At 34.7% G+C, this 22,949-nt stretch overlaps 1 protein-coding gene across 1 annotated transcript; it reads right to left on the reverse strand.

The window, feature by feature from the left end:
• Nucleotides 1-10,202: 10,202 nt before the first annotated feature.
• LOC136975249 (kelch-like protein 41) lies at nt 10,203-22,158 on the reverse strand. The gene is made up of 3 exons (XM_067270282.1): nt 21,996-22,158; nt 21,543-21,873; nt 10,203-11,396 (listed from the first exon to the last, which is right to left on the reverse strand). Exons 1-3 carry the CDS (start codon nt 21,997-21,999, stop codon nt 10,379-10,381), a joined length of 1,353 nt encoding a protein of 450 aa, XP_067126383.1. The 5' UTR covers nt 22,000-22,158; the 3' UTR covers nt 10,203-10,378.
• Nucleotides 22,159-22,949: the final 791 nt, after the last annotated feature.

Genomic DNA, 22,949 nt, shown 5'->3' on the forward strand with positions numbered 1-22,949 from the left:
ATAAAAGAATTGCTTGACTATATTAATAAGATATTAATTAAAAGAAATTCAAAAAAGTTTATGCTGTACGTCTTGTTACCAGACCAGAGGATGCCTGAACGACTGGGCCTTCTCTTACCTTTGTAAATAAATAAATGAATAAAGAATAAATAAGTGCAGGGAAAACATTTGTGTGACAAACGCAATTACATACATGTATACATAATGACATGTATTGTACATGTAATTGTATTTACAGTACATGCTCTTAGATGCACCTGTAGTCTTAGGTACCCTATCTAAGATCATGCAATGCCATATCTACACAATGACGTGTGTATGCCTTGGTATTTAATGCTTTGATGTAGTCACTAGCGCTGTGGATGAACAGCTAGAAGCTTTTCATCCACAGCGCTGGTGACTACATCCACAATGGTACAGGGATGGAAACAGTTTTGCAGGTTCTAATTCGAGCCACCCTTAATACCGTTTCAAGTTACTTTATTTGATTTATTATTGCAACTGTATGCAATAATTAAGACCATATTTGCCATTACATACAATATACGTTTACCAAAATAAGGCGCTGATAATTGCGAATAGAAACCAATGTTCCACCAAACCAGTATACATAAACCAAATGAAAGATCTGGACTTCATACAGTCGAACCTTCAATAACGGCCACCTCTAAACGGTGGCCATGCTTTTTTCCGTCAACGTTTTTTTAATTGAAATTACGTGCTAGTCCAGGCCGGAAGTTCGTATGTAATAATAATAGTAATGGTATAGTAAGACAGGTATCACTCTTTGGTACAACCTGTGTTATGGAAAAGGGAGAAGATGGGGGTGGGAAAAAGGGGTGGGGTGAGAAAGAAAAGGGAATGAAAAAAGGATTGGGATCCATGGGCGTCCCACGACGGTGTTTTATAAGGAAATGCTCAGTAAAAAATACAATAACAATAACAAGAATGTTACAGAGGAATACAAGTTGGGAGTGCTATGTTACAGATCGCAAATAGCACTAACATATATACAGGTAATAATGTATATACAGTATGCAGAATAATATTGGCACAGAGTAGTTACATAATGAGTGCTGTTTGACAAACGTATGTACAGTATGCGGATTAACTGTGCGTAAACTAGATACAGGGTGGGTGCTAGGTGCCAGATTACCGAACAAATTATCAGGTTACAAACGTATTTACAATTGACATTCCTAAGGTTACACTAAAAGCATAGACAGTGATTTTTATTAACGTGTGGTGTTAACATCGTAGTTCAGTAGATTTGCATGACTACGAGGGTACTGCCACTGTCTAAGTGTTTCTCGTCCTCTCTGTAAGCACTTTGATGCTCTGCAGATAATTATTCAGATGATTGTACATGTCTTTCTCATATACTAGGGCTTGTAGAGGACACGACCAGTTATGGTTGTCACGAAGTGCAGCCTCAATGAGTCTATCTCTGTTGCTGTTGAAGAGTTCATATGTAGCTAATTAGGACCTATAGTTACTAAGCATTCCATATCTGGTCTCGATTTTCATTTATTTAACTCTGTTCTCGATATTAACGAAGGGCGGACGGACAGACAAAATGTATAGATCTGCAATTTCAAAATTGCAGCCAAATAATGTTTATGCTTTTGTGATGATACTATTGTGTTTTAGTAATTTAGATCACATTCCAAATAATTAAGAAATTGTAAAGTTTTTGACAATTCTATCAGCAAAATTAACAGATACAAGTAGCAAATTCTCCAGAAGAGGAAAAAACATAATTATTATTCCGTGTAAATATTTAGGCCAGTTCATTCCACTCTGTTTTTTTGCTTATTTTTTCAAGTGATATTTAATTAATACTGAATGTAATGTTATAAATCCAAAAGATGGGTTGACGAAATGTCTTAATATACAGTTCTATTTTATCTAAATTATTTGATAATTATATAAAGATATTGTTTTTCTTAAGTACATTTTCACGTCAAATATCCATCATAAGTTGATAGTGAAATAATTCTAAACCAATGGTTCTTAATCAGGGTTATAAGGACCCCAAGGAGTCCATAGACCACTGATTAAGAAGTGCTGGAAAGTTTTTAGGGGTCCGTGGAAGGATAGAAATGAAATTATCATCTGCTCTAAACAATCCGATAGCCAAATATCTTTGTTTATTAAAGATAACTTTAATTAAAATGCTTGCTTGCCGGTGGCCGAGTGGATAAAACCACCGAACCCTTGTATTTGTTGTGGTTTAGATCCCGATCGATGGGCTGGTCACGTGGAGTTTGTAGAGTCTATTCATGAATAATGTTTAAATGGCAGCCAGATTTCCATAAAGTCACACAGGGAGGCTTCCTTGGCATTAATCAATCCTAAAATTTGTCTTCATTTTCTTAATTTCTTTTTTTCAATTTAAAAGCAAATGAATTTATTCTGTGTAAAATATTTGGTTTAAAATTGCCAAGACACTTTTTTTCCAGGTAAAAAAAAAATGAAAAAAAACGAAACAGCCACACTGGAAATCGATAAATCTTCACGAAATTTTGACAGTTTTTGGAATCGGGACCTTTGAACGTCGAGAAATGCAAAAAAAAATTCGGGGTTTTTTCCGTATGGATGTTAGCATGTGAACGACCCGATTTGTTTACCCTGTTTGAAGCTTAATAATTCCTGTGCTTTTCGTCGAAAAATTTCTGAAGTTTTGAAGGGAGATTTGTCTATTAGGGGAATCTATGCTACTAAATTTTGTTAGTTAAAGGTCGAGGGAATGGGGAGATAAAGAGTGTTGGGTGCATCTGTAGTATCTCCAGACATAATGACGCTTTTACTCGTTATTAGTATTTACAATTTTTTTTTTTTAAGCAAACCCATCGATATCCCCAAAATTAAGCTTTTTAAATTTTATATTGTTAAAAATGTTAAAAGATTTTAAAATATCATAACAGATAACGCGATCAAATGTTGCCGGAAAAGTTAAGCAACTCGTTGCTGGATTTTCGAGTAAGTGAACGAAGCGAGAGAGTTCAGATATATGTATGAACATTCGCTAATTGTCTTTGGCCTCTTTTACCTTCAAGTAATCTTCATCAATAAATATATTGAAAAATTGCGTTATTTAGCATTGTAAGTTTAAATTATTTTTAATATTTTGCATTTTTTAAAGATCCGAGTGATCCCCAGGGTACATTTGGTGTCATCTGCTTCCTCCATGGATAACCATGCAGACATTAATATCTACACAGATGGGTGTAAAAGCCTCCTTCATGTTGGCTCAAGTATCTGTATCTTCCTCCAAACTGACATATTTTGCCCAAAAGATGTTAGAAGGTACAGATATCTCCATCTATCAAGCTGAAGAAGATGCTGACTACCAAGCTGTTCAGTGGGACACCTCACTACCAAACAAAACTCTGTCTATCAATATTTACAGTCTGTCCTAAAAGCTCTATTAAATCCCAATTGCAATAGCAATAAAATCACATATATCCAGCGCCATATTATAAATCTTGTAAATAAGATAACTTTTATATTTTTCCTGGCCTTACTGGCATACTTGGAAATGAAAAAGCCGACTTTGAGGCTGTCAGCTGCAAAGGATACTGACTTGGACTACACATCCCTCTCTCACGTAGCAGCCTTAAAAATTATATTCGTGACAACGCTATGCAAAAGTGGAATCAACAATGGTTGATCAGTAAAACTGGTAGAATAAGAAGACTTTATTTTCCTGGTGTTAAATGCAGGTTCTCACCTCCACTTAAAGATTTAACGTTTGCTACTGCTCAACTACTTACTGAGCATGGTAATTTTAGAAGCTACCTGGCGATGTATAACTGGGCAGAAACTGTTTCTTACTTTTGCTCTACAGAAAACCTAGACACCGTCGATGATCTATCATTGTCCAATTTACGAGCAACATAGACTTATTCTAAAATTAGAAATCTTTACGCTAGGTTTCAGGTGGCCATGTCCACTCGATAAGCTTGTTCAGAAGCCACTGTTTGATGCTTTTTACAATTATGTTCAAAAAACATGAAAGATAAAACTATTTATAATTTCTAATATCTAGTTTTACATTTTAGTTTTCACTAAAAGCTGAATACTAATTTTATGTTTACTTTGTATCATGTATTTTGGTTTATGTATTCTTAGTGTTATACACCCATAGGAGTGGTGCATTTATTCTAACAAAAAGAAAGAGAGAAACCACCACACGGCTTTTCTCCCATGATAAAAAATGTGTAGAGCATGAGTCTGCTAGCGTTATTATTCTATCACGTCACACTTGATGGCGTTAGTACAACGAGCGTTCTTAATAGAAACCGCCAAATTGAAACCAAATTCAAAACTCTATCATTCAACGAAATCGAAAAAATAAGAATATTACGTAAGACGAGATCTAGTATCCCCCTACCCCTGAGTAAGAAATCGTAAGAAATCCTTGACCCCCACCCACCCCAAAATACCTTACGTAATTTATGGACGGCCCCTAAGTATTATAGAACAGCGTTTCCACAAAACGTGCTGGAGGTAATCCAAAATATTGGAGTATGAAATAGCGAAAAAGTATGAATATCATCATTATAATTTAATTGAAATGTCTTATTACGTATTTCTGCACGCTACACGTAAATTCGGTCAGTTACTACGACGGAAATTGTCTTACATGCGCGAGATGGAATGTGGACCTCAAAATAAAACTACAGTCTACAGATCTAATTATTTGTGTAAGGCAACGCAATTTGTGGGCGATCTGCCGAGGGGGATGCCCCGTGAAAACTTTCTATGAGAAACTAGCCCCTATTTACGTGTTAGAAACGTGAAGAAGAGCGGAAAACTCCACATGGCCGGCAGACGCGAATCCAGCGCCAACTCTGTGTTAAGTGGTACCACTCGACCACTGGTGGGTTGCAGATCGGATACGAGTAGACAAAACTACAAAACTCTGGTAGTTGCGGGTTCGTGTCTGTCCAACGGAATGCTCAGGTAGAATTTTCTGAGTTTTCTTTACGTATATAACGAGAAGTTTCCCAATGAAAGTCCTTCCAGTGTGTTGCGTTGCGGTATCATCAAACCAAACTCTAACTGAAAAAATTCCAGAAAATGTTACATAAATTCTAGATTACCTACAAAAAATATTTTATTTCTTTCTAAACAGAATCGTTGTGTTTTAAGATGAAGTGGCCCATAAAAACAAATTAAAATTTGTTGTTAAAACAAGTCATTAACTTTATTGAAGCTATTCATTTATATAACGATAATTGATTATAATAAGCATAGAATGACGGTGATGATTATAAAAAAATAATCCTCACTTTATAGAAAAAAAGGCTAAAATGAAGTATTGCAAACTGACACAGCATCATAGGAACATTTAACAAACAGGACTAATTCTGTAACGGCTTATCTCATGGAATGACTCATTCATTTGACTCGGAATGAGTGAGATCCAAGGACAAATGACGTCTGTTAATTGGTATACAACTTACAGCTGTGTATGTACTGTACCTATTTTGACTTCCTAAACATTCTAACCGTTCATAAAACTGTCGGTTTCGGATTTATAACTTTACATAAAATAGAAGAGAATATTCAAAACTTTTTATTAAAAAAATAATATTTATGAGCGTAGTATTGATTGTTTTAATAAAACTCTGTGAAAAATAAAGTAATGCACGTGTTTTAAGGTATTCCAGGTATAGTTTGAGTTTTTTTTTAATGGTATCAAGTGCGGGTGATATTCGTATTTCGTGAGAGGCCAATATGATGATGGCACCGGTATCTCGTACTTCGAACGCTTCTGGCAACCATGTTTAAGATGCCGAAGTCGACAGTGTGCGATCAGTTAATGCAAGTTTCATTTTGTTCTACAGTATTTACACATTTTATTTATTGTTTCCGTGTTTTGATTTATTATCAGGCATTTGATTGTGTTATTTTTACCTTAAATTATGTGTATTCGCTGTTTTAAGTTTATCGTTTAGGGTCTGAGAATGGATTAATCAGCTTTTCATTATTTCTAATGGAAAAAGATTGATTCGTACTTCGAACGATGCAGTTTTGGAATGAATTAAACTCGAAGTACGAGGAACCACTGTATCAGATATCCGAAGAGAAACTCATTGATTAATAACGAGACTGTGATAGAAGCTAAAGGTTTTTCCTCTTTTATTTTTTTATCTGTAATGGCTTGCCCATTTACAATGTTTATTTATATTTTTCTGGACGATTATTTCAATTCCGTCTTTATTATACGGTAGGGTATGCCAGTACGACTCCATACACCAGTGACCAAGTGGATAAAACCACCGACTACTGGTAGTTGGTAGTGAGTTCGCACGTGGAGCTTCCTGGTTTTTCTTCATGTTTGTAACACTAAAATAGGGACCAGTTTCCCATAAAATCCTGTAATTTTTTTTTTTTTTTGGAGGACTTTTAAAGAAAACTGGCCTCTATTTAGGTGTTACAAACGGGAAACCAAGAAATGGCTAAACTCTCACGTAGACTCGAAGTGGCGCCATTTCTTTGGAGAAAAGTTCGAATTGGTCAGATTAGAGTCGATAGATATACTGGTTTTTCAACACCCAAAAGCTGTAATGCTACGAAAGTGGAGTAATAAATATTTCTGCCACTTCGAGCGCTGTGATAGCTTTGCGGCGAGCCAAACTTTCGTCGCAAAGCGATCACAGCTCTCAAAGATTGTATCAAGGTTTAACGTTAAGTTCATATTTTTTATTATTATTATTATTAAAATACTAGCAGATAAACCCGGGTGGCTTTGCTCGGGCAAAAAGTAACGATAGCGAGATTAAGATTATTACATTATAGCCAATCTTACCCGTTTTTACAAATGCAAAAATTAGGTCTCCCTGTTTCCAGACTAATTAAAGAATTTTTAGATGGGTCTAAAAAATATGTTCGATTTTCCACAAAAAACGCAGAAAACCGCATCTGCACCTGTAAATCACGCACGTCGCTTTCTCTTAACACTTCAATTGTTAAGGAATACACTTCTTCCATCCCCATGTGGTACCCTACTAAAACGCAGTTAAAAATAACAAATTGCATCTAAAACAGTACAGTAGAAGCCGAGTTCTTTAGGATAAGCCTTAATCCTTTCGAAATTGTGCACTAAGAAGGGATTTTTGGAATTTCCAAAAATCCCTTCTTAGTGCACATTCTCGTGACGTACCTTATTAAAAAACAATCAAAAATGCAAAAAAAAACGCATATAAAATAGTATAATAGAAATCGAGTTATTCACGGTAAGCCTTAATCCTGTCCCTCTCCCCCGCGGTGAGAATTTCGTGTGACATCTATATATAGTAGGTATATAAAAACAAACGCGTATTCGAATGCAGTGTTGTGTCAAAATTTCAAAGCAATCGGCAAAGAACTTTCGGAGATTTAAGATTTTGAACAAACGAACATTTACATTTTTATTTATATAGATTATGTGAATTATTGCAGGATGCAGTGACAAAGGAGATCCGGTATATGTTATTTACGATTGATATTGCGTTTATTAATCAGATAGAGAGTAATTAAAGTTGGGCCAAAAAAGGTTAGGAACAGATTAGAGCAGGGGTCCTCAACCTTTTTGTACCTAAGAGCACATTCTAGAATACCGGCCGGACGGCGGGCGCCATTTATTTTATCAGGATGAATTTATACTTGGACATAGTTAATAATACATACACATAATGTACAGAAAACATTTAATTCCAAAAATGTAATAAAACATACACAAGACTATTGACAATAATTTTACAAAACAAGTAATTACTAAACAATGCATACAAAATCTACAGAGTATAAAAATTCTTTATAAAAAATATAAATCTGAAAGTAAATGTGATTTTTGGCATTGCATTTCATTGGCCATTGCTTCGTAATTAGGAGAGTATGATGATATTCCTGCTCGTAAGCAATCGTCAAGGTGTTCATCTGTAAGTCGTGATCTGTACTTTGATTTTATGATATTCAGAACGGACCGGTTTATTTCATTTCAGGTATGGGAAATTTGGTTGGTGAAGATTTGGCGGAGGGGAAAAAGAGATCGGTCGCATTTCGCTTTGTGCTGTTATCTGTGTTGGATGCCATTTCTACTTTTGAGTGGTTAATCATTAAAAACGAAAAAACTTTTACATAGCATTTTATTGAAAACCGAAATATTTATATTTTTATCGTGGTCTCACAGCGGCGGGCACATGTAAAACGATCGGCGGGCGCTATGGTGCCAGCGGGCATAGGGTTGGGGAACACTGGATTAGAGAGAAGAGTATTAAAAGTCAATTTTCATATTTACAGACAGATAATGAATTAAAGGTTGACAAATAGAATAAATGTAAGACGCCAAGAACTCAAACATTATCATTAGATATTGACAGTAATAACAACGAAAAGACATTTACCTGATATATATCAATATACACAGACCAACATATAAACAAGGAAAGATGTCAGAGTAGGCTATTAGTAAATCTGAATTTATATTCTTATTTTAATGGTGCAGAATATCTTATAAACCACTAAACTATGTAGACACAATGTGAATGTCATAAGAAAAGGAATTTCATGTGTCAAAACTATTTGGAATGTCATACAAAGTGTATGGCATTCCAAATAGTTTATTACTATTTTTGAATCAAAAGCAATTGAGAAAATTCGAAGGATAAGCATCCCGTGCTAGTTAACATTTTCCACAGAGAATCTCAACTATTTACCCTCAATTATGTGCACATAATTCTTAATCAGAAATCTTTCATCGAAAATGCAAGTCACGTATTCGCGATTTTCTTGTGAGTTGTCTTTTCGAAGAATTATGCGGTTAAGAAAAATGCTACTTCTCACCAGATTTGCAGTAGCCAGACTTACACCCAGTCACAAAACACTTAGTTGGCACGCTGTTGTTTTTCTCGTAGAAAAAAATAAAATTATAAAAATGCTTGAAAATGGCAAACTGTCTACTAACCAAATGGATAAAGCGACTCGAGCGCCAGCTATCGGCAACTTGACATATTAACTCCGCTTTAGAACGTAGCTGAAAGACCAGTATATCTATCGACTAAGGTCACATTAACAGTCCAAATTTGATTGGCCAATGGGGCCTCCTACCTTATTTTATTTTTTGAAATATTCTCAAAACTTCGTTTTATTTTATAAAAAAAAATTACATTTTTTTAAAATCGAAGTTCATGCTGACAGGTGTTTCTTCATATTAGTTTTATCTACCACATTCTTTATATATTTTTGTATGACCTTTTATTGTACGCACGTATCACGTGTTTTATCAAGCGTGTTTCCTCCCACGCGATGATTTCGTAGTCGTTGGAAGATGCTTATCTCATGTTATATCAAATATTGCTAATATTTAGATGCAATTACGAAACGGTAAATAAAAAGTCAGTTTTTTACATGTAAATTAAATTTCATTAGCAATCCACTATATTTCATAGGAACAAGCAAAAGGAGAGCTGATCAATCACTATACAGACTTCAGTAATCTCATTAATACACATAGAAACACACATTCAGCTAATAAACTTTAAATATCAGCAAATTTAACGAATTAAATGAAAAATTTGCATTTTTTTAATTTTTGTAAGCAAACCAATGTCATACCCAGTTTGAAATAAAACGAGCTATGTTATTGGTTATTCAGCTGTCCTATTAAATGTTTCACCACGCAACACGCCTTCTACATTATTTGAAAGTTTGCTGTTTATTACAGTAAATTCTTGTTATTTCATTAACCATTGACTATTAATCCACTATTCTTTTGAATTAGATAAATTTACATAGTTCGACGTTTGCATTTATATAAACACATTCACCAGAATAAAGTAGGCAAAGTACACCGTACTCCATTATTCATATTTGCTGTTAACTTAAATTTTCAATAATATATAACAAGGTATCTCATAAGCCTGTAACCGTAGGTGTTGTATTGATCTTTGTTTTATTCTTCCATAGCTAAATTACGACACTGAGTAGAGGAATAAATTCAAGCTATTTTGATAGTGAGGATTCGCAGTTGCAGAGTTTAACACGTTGCATCGATTAGTGGGATGCAGCCTGTTGAACTCCACTGCAAATTGTTGAATTTATTTACTCATCTTCACGCTTTAACTACAAAATAATAAAAATCGACCTAACTCCTACAGAACACCGCGTATAATAAAATTTTATAGAATAATCCAAAACAGCAGCAATTTCTGTATTATATATTATCGTGTTAATTTTAATCAGTATCAAAATTACATTTTCATTTATTTTATTACAAATATTAACAACAAGTAACCTCGGACTAACAACTATGACATCATAGAAGTAAAATAGCTTCTAAACAAAATTATTCTTTTTTAGTATATTCAAATTTATTTACATTAATCATTTATGGAATAAAATATAAAACTGACCAAAAGAAACATGGCATAGGTAAATAATCGTTGTGTTCGGAGCTTTCGGGATCGGCATAAAATGGGGCTTTTGAGAAATTAACTAGATTTTCACAAGAGTAGAAGGCCTCGACCCCTCTGAATACAAATTCAAACAATTCGTTTCTCCTTATGAAAACAGGCGGATGAAGTTCAATTATTCCTAAGGGATCGTCGACAAGTTTTCTGTATCTGATACTATTTTCTACAAGAATTATAAAGTCTCCTCTCCTCCTGCAGTCCCTCAACAGAACAGAAGTAATAAAAATGGCTTTGTCCTTCGATCTGAACTTGACTTGCACTGTTGATAACACATTTTTATGCTTATTTTGGCAATAATTGACTAAAGTGTTGTCTCTGATGTAAAGATCTTCGATTTTTTCGGGGAACGGTTTCCTTTTCTCCCTGATACGACTGCCAAACGGGAGGGATATCCTCGACCTTTCGTCGGCGATCCTGTCTAACATCTGAAAATTCTGCTGTTCCGTGAAGAGAGAAGATTTGACGGGCCCCTCTCTGTATTGCTTCTCTGTCATGCTCAGAAATCTTATTTTATCAAGAAAAGGCCTCATCTTCGACAAGACATCGGATGGAGTTATATCGATTTTCTCTCTTATTTCTGTTTTGGCCCAGTAGACTAAGGCATCGAACAGCTGGACTTCATTTTCTACGTTCATTATGTCCTGCGACAGTACGAGATCTAAGGTGGAAGGTGGCAGCCCTCGAATCTTGTGCGCTTTAAATATCTCACCCGCATCTTTCAGGATAAAGTGTAATGTCTTCAGAATTAATTTTTCGTTCTGGACATCGAGTGCTTTTTTGTATACGTCACAAACATTGTCTACATTCGTATGCTCTACAACGTAACTAACAGCTAAATCACAGAGAATCGGATATTCAAATCTCTCCGCTAATTTTAGGAAGTTCCAAGCCTGTTTCAGGTGTAAAATTTTAATTTGATTTCCACGTGCAAAGCTGTAAAGATAAAAATTCCATTAATAATTTCTATATTTCAAGTCTTTCTATGCATAATACAATAATTTAGTATAACAGTATAGGGGAATTGTTTTAGTAGTTAGGAGAATGTATATGCTTGAGTAGTTCCATTCTATACTCATGTATAATTATAGAAATCATTTAATAAATTTAGATAATACATGAATAAATTATGAGAGTTGTACCTTGTTACTGTTTATACCAGTACTGTTTGTTCTTTTATATGTTAACTTCGCATTATAATCCATCAATCGTCAGAATTTATTTCTGCAAGTTATCAAATACAGTCGAATCTCCGATAACGGCCATCATTTTTTCAGTTACTTTTTTGGGGGAACAAACATTAAATACAAAATAACCTCCAAATAACGGACATTTTTTACATTTCCGTCCGTGAACGCTGTTCAGAGGTTTGACTGTATTTAACACACACACACACACACACACGTGCGTAAATCATTAACATCGATAAAGAAAAACAGAAATACGCTAGTGATTAATGAAAGTAGCACCAATTGTTTATTACCTGAAATAATTTTCTTGGTACAAAATTCTTTCATTAAATTTGTGATTCGAAATTATGCAGATTTATAAAGAACAGACCTTATAAAACGACTAAAATATAAAATACATTTCGGATTAAAAACATAACTAGTTGCATGTTAATGTGATATCGTCACAACGCCAAGGTTGCAATTTTCAGTCATAATTTCAATCATAATCAAGTGATTTCCGGTCTAGACCGGAAGATATAGTTAATCGGAATCATATCTGGTCTCGCTTTTCATTTTATCACGTTCTTGAGATTAAGGAAGGACAAGTGAGAATATAAGTCTGCAATTTGAAAAATGCTGCCCAACAATATAAATGTAAGCTAAATTCTAGAAATTGTGTGTGGTTCTGTTAACATAAAATTTTATTTTTAAAATTTCATATTATTATTAATTATTATGAAATAGTAATAACCTTATTTCGGAAGTAGGGATAAGTTTAAAAAATCGGAAGTACCAATAACGAGTAAACTTTTTATTAAATCTGATAACACTTAGGATATGACATATGACCTCTTCTATATCTCCACACACCTTGACCTTTAACCACCAAAATTTAATAGCATCAATGCCGATACATAAAAATAACTCTGCCAAGCTTCGAAATTTTCGCTTATTATATATTTTGTCAACGTGGACATTAATCATTAACAGGACAATTATACTGTAACTTTGTCCTGTTAATGATTAATGTCCACGTTGACAAAATATATAATAAGAAATTAAATAAGGATGGTAAGGCAATAGGCCCCTAATAATTATTCGAAATTTTTTGTTCATCCCACTATTAGTGATTGCAATCCAGCAGTGTTTTCAATCCAGCTGGATTTTTGCTGGACCGACATCATTCCAGCTGGATCCAGCGCCGATGTATTTTTGGTGCAATAGTGTTATCTATCTATCTATCCAGCAATTTATGGGTTTTTTTTAAAGAAATAAAACATTTTTTAAAATACTTAAGAAACTTTTATTATTTAGACTGGTCACTATAAATCAGTAAAACTTCTTTCACATTTAGGTAGTAAACTTAACTTCGGTTCGGTTTAACACTTGAGATAGAGATAATTAGTTAGATTATAATTATAATGTAATCTTTAAGTTAAATAATAGCAAAGGTAATACTACTAATTACTAATACTACTAAAGGTAATACTACTAATTAATTTATATTAATATATTATAATTATGTAAGGACGGATAATCAGTGGCTATCAGTCTTACCAGTTTTCTTATAAATAAGACTGATATGTAGAGCCTATATAAGTAATTTAATTATTAGTGTTAGTAAAGTAGTGAGTAAGTAATTAGTAGTAGTTTAGTAGTTAGTTATCATCATCGCAATCATGAACATCACATACATTCATATCATCATATATCTAAGATACTGATACTCATTAATTTAATTAACTATTTAACTAACTAGGTAGTCTCAGTTTCTCACTAATTTTCACAATAAAATTGCCTAGCCTAGCCCACTAACCACTTATAGAATAAAAGTTAAAACTCTTACTTAATAGAATTAGAGTAGAAGTTATAAAATATTAGTCTTGTCTTGAATAAAGTATTTTAAAAGATTAAATAAAATTAAATCAATCACTTCTGTTATTTTTTTGACTTTTCTGGAAGTAGGATCTCAAGAAACAAATGGTATTGATGATGATGTCTCCCAACCTATTTCTTAACGAACTGTATATATATCCCGCTGCGGAGAAGACCCTTTCTGCCTCTACGCTAGTTGGTTTCAGGGTCATGAAATAATCAAATCGTTCGTCACGTGATTCATTAACGTCACAACCGACCGTAAATTAGAATTATGCACCAAGACTAGGAGAGGAGTTACTTATTTTATTAAGCACTAAGACACTTTATTTAGCGAGAGCGGAAAGTCAACTGGCAATTAGATCAGCAGAGGTATGGTGCGGTATACAAAGGGGGTGTAGCACGTGCCACACTGAACGGCAACGTCACTCTCGCCGCCGAGCGATAGCGCACGTAGCAAAGCGGCAACGCCGACAACGTAGACTTTTTCGCCATTATTCAGAAAGTTAATTGAGTATTTGCGGATCCGCAGCGCTGGATCCAGCAATTGCAATCCCTAACCACTATATGTCAGGATATAGTGTAAAAGAAACAACTGGAAGAGAGAAAAATTTTCAAGTTACAGAAACTATGTGGTCGTGAATATCACAATACAAATAATATAGTTAGACTTCTTTCCTGCATATAGGAGCACTAAAATATTTCTTCTTGACAGGTTTATTTCTTCATGTCTATCGCTTACTTCATTTTGACAATGATATGTTCAGATTGGGGAGAGGAAATCCTTAGTCTGGAAGACATTTCCTAGAGTATATTAAAATAAATAAATAAATAGAAATAGATATTTAAGTGTTACCTAGGAACTCGAATTCAATTCGTTCCTAGAAGGCGTTCGAATTCCAAAGCATTTTTTTCCATAAAGAATAGTACTGTAAAGTGAAATAATCCGTTCCAAAATCCCAAAAGTGCTAAATTCTAAAAAAATTCATAATTTCAGCTAAAATAACATAACTAATGCCGTAATACGTAAGACAATGAAAAAACAAATAATGCAATCGGACATAGCCGACTTCGGTATCCAAAACATGATCGCTAGAATAGACACACGTAGATCTCTCATACTTAGCAATGAGTTCCTTTTTTACCTCAATCGTCGTTCTTTCAAGCTTTCTCTGAGCTTCCTTAGCCTCAACACTCTTCTTAGGCACTATGATGAATGCACAAGGGTGTTATTTATATACACAAGCGAAAAAAACAGGTTATTCGTGGATGCATTCGGAACGAGTGCCAGAGTTGAACTAAGCGTGGCTAGGCTCGTTCAATCGGCCAACTCGTATGAACGAAGTTACAGTTACTGTATGTAATGTGGGACACTATGTAGGTGTTTATATTTATAGGCAATGTGCCTTTAGAAAAGGGCTTTTCATTGTAGCTGAAAATGAAAATTAACCCAATCCAGCAACACTGCCGCATCACACGTAACAGTATAGATATAACATACCATACAGTATGACAGTCATTGTGTTCGAATTCAAGAAAAGTTCGACCTTGCGACAAAACTTACTTGAAAAAAGTGTTCGGGTTCAGTTGTTCGACCTCTGGGGCGTTCAAGTTCCGAGGTAGCACTGTATTTAAGGGCCTTAGTCATGCATTTTACTCAAATATGACGATTAATCAACTTTCACGGATGCCCACTTTCTCCCATTAACGGTCACATTTGCCTATCGTATTCGAATCTCGTGGTTGGTTTCACACCCACCAGCCTCCGGGAAAACTTCCTATTCATGCGAAATACCAGATAGAAATGCAATGTGAACGGTACTCCTTCAAATGGTATCACAATTATATCAAAGCTTGAATGATTTCGGAAGTGGAAAACAAGCCTATATCCTTTCCGGAACTAACTTGAATACGAGGTTTGTTCAAAAAGTTCCCGAACTTTATTACAAAAAAAATACTTCTTACAATTTATTGGTCAGAGTCCCGTTCAAAGTAGTCTCCTCCCCAACAGTGTTTCCACTTTTTGAAACAGTCCTGGAAGGCTTCTTCGGAATGCTGATAAGCTTTTCCGTCAATTTTCTCTATCTCTGAAATGTTGGCAAATCTTTTTCCTTTGAGCGGGATTTTAGTTTAAGGAACAGGAAAAAGTCGCATAGTGAGTAGGATGGGTGGGGAAGCACAGCAGTCTTGTTTTTAGCCAGAAACTCACGAGTTCTGAGGGACGAATGAACCGGCGCGTTGTCGTGGTGAAAAAACCACTCGCCGCTCCTCCGAAGTTCGGGCCGTTTTCGCCTGATTCTGTCTCTTACGCGTTTCATAACACCCAAGCAATACTCTGTGTTGACTGTCTGGCCTGTAGATAGGTACACACGATGCACAACCCCATTTGCATCGAAAAAAAAAAGAGTCAACGTCACCTTAACATTTGAGCGAACTTGTCGAGCTTTTTTGGGAGGGGTGATGTTTCACCTACCCTCAGCATAAGTCTTGGTAATCAACTCAAAAGTTTCCGTGAAGGATTTCCAGAGTTTCACAGAACAACACTGCTCCTTCAAAGAGCTCATTTCCGTGGATCCGATTTTTCGCCGAACCCCACAAACACCCCTTCACATAAACGGCCATAACTAATCACCAAGACAAGATATCAACAAACGGATTGAAAGAGGCTACTCGGAAGGTTTCCGCGGACACAATGCCTCCAAGCAAATTAAAAAATAACCAACTAGAGGCGCTCTATTCAAAAAGTTCGGGAACTTTTGAACAGACCTCATAGGGGAGACGGAACAACTTCGGCACATTAAGAATAAGTTAAATTTTGTGTAATAAATACTGCTTTAAACTGAAATAAAAGCGTTGTTTATTGTCTACCAGGATGTAACCTTACCATAGAACTGGTTAAAATCAGTTCGGAAATAAAAATATCATAATAACTTTATAAAAAGATAGCAATTGCCAAAGTTGTCCCCTACCAGGGGCAAACCTTGGCAACAGTAATGAGGCAAGACAGGCAGGTATATAAATTTGTGTTATTAACAACATATAAGTTGGAATTCACTATTAAAACATCCTAAGTCCAAAAACCTATTCAATATTATAACAACGAAATACAAGTTCAAAGGCATATTTAAGTAAAGAAAACGTAAACAAAAATTAATTACAAAAAATTCAAACAGATAATAAATGAAAACATCCTAATGCAAGTTAAAAGCAGTATAAATGAATTAGTGAACTCAAACAAACAGTAGAAATGAAATATGCTTAACAGCAAATTGTTTATGCCCGACACATATCGCAAATAAATTGAACCAACTCATTTTCCACATCTGCACAGCCACATGAGCCCACAGTTCACACTTGCAGCACAAAATCCACTTTTCCTGAGTATCTCTATATTATTCATTGCAATATATGCAATAAGTATTCATCGTCATTTTCTGGTTCTTTAGGACTTTTCTGCCCCTTTCCTTTAACGAACTTCGAATCCGATTTCTCCAAATCCATTGCCCTTCTGCAAGTTCCAGATTTTTTTAACTTTAGCCTTGGCTTCTAGTGTGGCTTTGTATGGGGAATCCAGTTATTTCTTCTGTTTGTTGTTTGCGGCCAAATCAAACCATAGCAAAACACGATCAGGAACAAGATCGGCAACACTGCCGAAGATACCCCAATAGTCACGATTTGGAAACATTAAGTGGAACCCTGAGAATAGGGTACCAATCCATGATCTGCTCACGTGAGTAAGTTAATGTTTTTATCCTTCTAACAGGAAAAATAACTTTCGTTATTATGGAATTATAACAAAACATGCCAATTCTATATAAATGGAAGCAAAATATTATAAGAAATTGAATGAAACAGACAACTTATTTGATATTTCAACTACGCTTGTCGGAGAACAACACAGACACCACCTACAAGCCGTCGTTAAAACTCAACTGTCTAGCCTCTAAAGAGAGTCTCCCCTTTATTTTGTTTCAAAGAAAATTTAATTGACGAACTTGCCCCGTATGCCGAAGTTACCCCGTCCTCCCCTATATTTACAAAGTTTTATACAAATGAATTCAGCCATTCTCACGTGATACTCGAAGCCATACAACCAGACAGGTCAATTCCATTTTACATATTAAACTTCTTTCAAAAAGAATGAAATAGATCTGTACTATTTCCAAATATTATATACAATTTGCAACAGGAGATGACACTGATGAGGAGAATTTATTTTGATAAACAAAGTGTGTGTGTAGGTAAGATTCTAGCTCTGAATGAGGCAGTTGGGAGCTCATCAGAGCTGTAGACCAGTGGTCCCCAACCCTATGCCCGCGGGCACCATAGCGCCCGCCGATCGTTTCACGTGTGCCCGCCGCTGTGCGACCACGATAAAAATATAAATATTTCGGTTTTCAATAAAATGCTATGTAAAAGTTTTTTCGTTTTTAATGATTAACCACTCAAAAGTAGAAATGGCATCCAACACAGATAACAGCACAAAGCGAAATGCGACCGATCTCTTTTTCCCCTCCGCCAAATCTTCACCAACCAAATTTCCCATACCTGAAATGAAATAAACCGGTCCGTTCTGAATATCATAAAATCAAAGTACAGATCACGACTTACAGATGAACACCTTGACGATTGCTTACGAGCAGGAATATCATCATACTCTCCTAATTACGAAGCAATGGCCAATGAAATGCAATGCCAAAAATCACATTTACTTTCAGATTTATATTTTTTATAAAGAATTTTTATACTCTGTAGATTTTGTATGCATTGTTTAGTAATTACTTGTTTTGTAAAAATTATTGTTAATAGTCTTGTGTATGTTTTATTACATTTTTGGAATTAAATGTTTTCTGTACATTATGTGTATGTATTATTAACTATCAGTGGCGTGCCGTGACATTTGATGACAGGGAAGCTGTGTTTCTGTAAGAAGCCGATTTCCAGGGGCAATCAGTTAATTGCGCGTCAGTGATGGTCTAGGGCAGTGGTTCTTAACCTTTTTATACTCGCCGCCCACCAAATATTTCATAGTTTTTTGTGACCCCCATTTTTTAATAATAATTTATATTTGATAATTTGATAAATTATCTATAATAAATTGATTTTTTTATTATTGCTTTATTTTTTATATAATAAATGTAAATCATAATTTTATTATTTCATTATCTATTTAAATAACATTCAAACTTCACAATTAAACATGAAAACTCATTAATTTTTAACAGAAAATAAAATAAGAAACATGTCGGTAAATCGATCCAATGTCGATGCTAAAACTAAACTAAAACTAAAACGCCCACTTGTCGTAAGGATTTTGCATATCTTTTGCAAAAATATTTAAATTTTCAAAGCCTACTATTTTTCCTAATTATTTTTAAAATTCCAAGCATTAATAGTTTCTTAAAATTGCTTTGGAATAAAAGAAGTAAATACTGCGGTGTAAGTAGCATATTTACATTTATTTCTTCTGTACTAACAAAGTTGTATGTAGGAAGAAATACAAAATAAATAAATAAAAACTAAATAGGAAAACTTTATCTTTCTTATTTCACTTTTCAATACGATATTCGGATTATACATCAATTTTCTTTTTATTATATTCTGAAGGAAATTTTGCATAATTTGGCGGCCCCGGCAAACTTCTTATGGACCCCCAGGGGCCGCGGCCCCCTGTTAAGAATCACTGGTCTAGGGTCCATTCGTATTCATTTGTTCGATAAGCCAGTAAAAACTGTAGACTTCTCTAAATGTATTTTTAATATCACAATTACATTCTGAATCGCTAGCCACGATATAAGGGCTAAAATTAAAAATAAATTATAAAAACTTACTCGGTGAAATAAAATGTGCGCTGGATATACATACCTGATACAATACATATATTGTTCAATTGTATTAATATACTTTTAAAGAAAATTATAATTAAAATATAGCTTTGTAAAGAAACGTACATAAAAATAACAAAATATTTTTTACTTTTTAAATCTTAAAACAATCCACTTAGTCAAATATCTTGATACGAGTAGCTAATGGATGGAACTAGTGACGGTCCAGGTAGGTGTGTAGTGAGTGTGTGCGTGCCAAATCCCGAGGGTGCCGATACCGGTCAATGTCAAATGCCTCTTTTGTCGCATCACTAGTATATCTCAAAGGACGCCACAGGGCTGTTGTAAATTTTAAACGTTTCTCACCGTAGCTGTAAAAATCTAACTATGTTAAACTTAATAGTCATTCGTTTTCTAACTAATTCGTTTTAATACCAGGTGTACACGGAAATCAGTTTCCCACTGTACTGAGCGAGTGATTGGTTCTGTTAAGCTTTTGTTGAAGTAAAATTCTGGCTCTTTCAACAGGATTTTATTTATGTCCCCATTCCCTAATCTCTTAATTATTTAGTCACTTCTTAAGTAGAAATAAGTCGAAACCAGTTACTTTGTACCTGAATATCTGTAGTCTTGGGAAAACAGTGGAAAGACAAATTTTTATGACAACGGATATATAAATCGTAAATTTAAGGAAAATAAATTCTAGAGCTTTTTTTTTGTACCATTGTATGTACTGTACGTCTCATTCATTAAATTTGGTTGTAAATGATGCTGCCAAAGTAACAGTTAATTTTTAACACTGTACTAGAATTGTACACGTTTTTTCTGCATCCCCTTACAGATGGAACATACTAAATCGTAATATCACCGGTTTAACATTGAAATCCGTAAGTAATATAAGATGGGAGAGCGGAATAAACGCAGAATAAATATATCAAATATTTTAATGGAGTTTTTTTAAACTCCTGTCAACTATACAGAACTATCATAAAAACGTGCCAGTAAACTCCTATCGGTTGGGTTGTTATAAATCTAGTCTAGGGTGGGCAACCCTTTTTATAACATGGGCCAGAATAAATTTTACGTTTTTTTCCGCGCCGTAGTAGTTAATTGACGCCTTCTTGTGACTCGTAATTTTTTTAGTCTGCAAATATGAAATAAATAAATAAAAAGTTAATTACTACATTTATTTCTCTTGTCGTTTTCGAAAATTACAAAGAATTGGAAAAATTTAATAATCTATTAAAGATCTCGCGGGCCGGATAGAAACTTTTCGCCAGCCGTAGCTGGCCCGCGGGTTGCCCGCCGTTGATCTAGTCTGCTCATGATTCACATAATCGGGCGAGGTGGCCGAATATCTAGCAGGCGGCTAACAGCCCACAACCGCTCCGGGATATAAAGTCGCGTACTCTTTACGCGTGTGTCGCTTCTACCAGCTAAACCGTGACGTTGGTGCTCTGTAAACGCATGCGCCAATGCCTATAATCTGGCTGCTTGGAAGTTGACAGGCAGGCGGCTAACAGCTCAGAACCGGTCCGGGTTATAAAGTTGGACTCCGTACGCGTGTGTCGCTTCTACCAGCTAAACCGGGTGAGGTTGGTGCTCTGTAAACCGCATGTGCTAATACCTATATAATCTGGCTGATTAGAAACTGACCCGGTTTCGACATTCCTTCCGCCACCGAATTATTCGAATATACAATAGCAATCTTATCGTTTTTTTTTTTTTTCACAGGTAGTATAGAAATTTGTAAAAGATACATAATGCAGTTATAATAAAATATTCATTTTAATTAATTCAAAGTACGTTAAAATATGAAAATTTATATTTTATAAAATACAAGGGAAGGTCATTGGAAGGTGGAATCGGCCCTTCCATCGCTTCCAATGACGGCACGCCACTGTTAACTATGTCCAAGTATAAATTCACCTTGAAAAAATAAATAAATGGCGCCCGCCGTCCGGCCGGTATTCTAGAATGTGCTCTTAGGTACAAAAAGGTTGGGGACCCCTGCTGTAGACAGTGCTTAAAGGAGTAAAAAAAGTCAATGATAACATCCCAACCGCCTCAGTCAGAGCTAGAAACTTACCTGTATGTAAGGTTATAAATATACCTTGACTAAGTATTGTGTGTGGATGTGTGTGTGGATATAAATAGAATAAAAATAAGTATGTTATACTAAAGCTGTCAAACTGTTTTTTGAAACTTACCTGAGAAATAATTTAACATCTTTTTCACTAATTCCTTCGATTACGATTTTTTTGTCTTCGGCTTCCCCATCGAGTATTTCTTTAAATTTCGGACTAGAATTAACAAGAATGTGTTTATGAACGTGTATTTCTTTCCGATCGTTCTCATTCACCACTAGAATGGTGGCATTTTCGTGGTCTTCCTGTTTTGAAGCCCGCCTGACATTCTCCGAATTCTTTCCTTTAGTTCCAATATTCGAAACCGTTACATTACAATACGAAGCTGCATTTTCTTTTTCCTTAGATTTTACAACATTCTGTTTAATTTCTTTCGTATTACCTTTCCGTTTACCTATATCACATCACGAGAGAGAGAGAGAGAGAGTAGCAAAATTTAATATCCGACCATCAAAAGAACGTACCAATATATAAAAGAAACTCCTAAGGATAAACCATTAAATTATACAAACTTACCCATGATTAATGCGATAGAATAACGAAAAGGAAGACAATTCTATTACAAACAAAATCTACGTCTTAAATTAGCCGACACGTGATCTCCAGTATGAGCCAAGAAACGTTGCCAGGATGATCCAACTGCCAGATTACAGATTTGGGCTATTTTTTGAATAATTATTCAAATATTTAATCTAAATCAGGCTTTAAACGCAATCTATAAACACTACATTTTAAATAAATAAACATGAAAAAATATTACAGAAAATAATTCAATTATATTTTTAAATTTTCATGAACAAACACGAATGTTATTAAATGGCGCCGATATCTAATAAAATTGCGTCTTAATAATATATTTCACGTTGTATTAATAATATTAAATATGTAGTAAATACTTTTAATTGTGTAAGTTGTATTTATAAAAAGCACCGTAATAAAATGGACTTATTTACGATAAATTTGAAGCGTGTACGAATCGGAAATGCGTACATTTAAATATTCAAAATAGGCGATTGTAATTTGTAAAAATTGAATTAAAAGAAAACGCCGAGTCTAATAATCTGGCATTTTAGAAAATAATTTATATCGGTTTATATCTAGAAAATCCGTCGCAATAGGTCACTATAATCTGTGCATAAACAAGCGCGTCGCCTAGTAAAGCGTCTTTAATACTTGATAAGCAAACCAACGCTCATTTTATTCAAAACGGACTATGTCATTGGCTTGCTTATCAAGCTGTATTAAAACCGCTTTACCAGACAACGCGCCTATACATGCACGTGTCTTTACTCTTGCTGTTTATATTTTGCAGTGATTCATCTAAAACAATATTTCTAACCTTTGTTCATCTGATAACAAATGGCGATATGAGTCTGCAAAGATTTTTTTTCAGATTGTTTTTATCTATAGATTTAACTTATCTAACACTATTACTACTGTATTATTATTAAAAAGTGGTGTCGGAAAAAC

Source organism: Centruroides vittatus, unplaced genomic scaffold (genome assembly GCF_030686945.1).
Source record: "Centruroides vittatus isolate TY-2023 unplaced genomic scaffold, ASM3068694v2 contig_367, whole genome shotgun sequence".
Classification (NCBI taxonomy): domain Eukaryota; kingdom Metazoa; phylum Arthropoda; class Arachnida; order Scorpiones; family Buthidae; genus Centruroides; species Centruroides vittatus.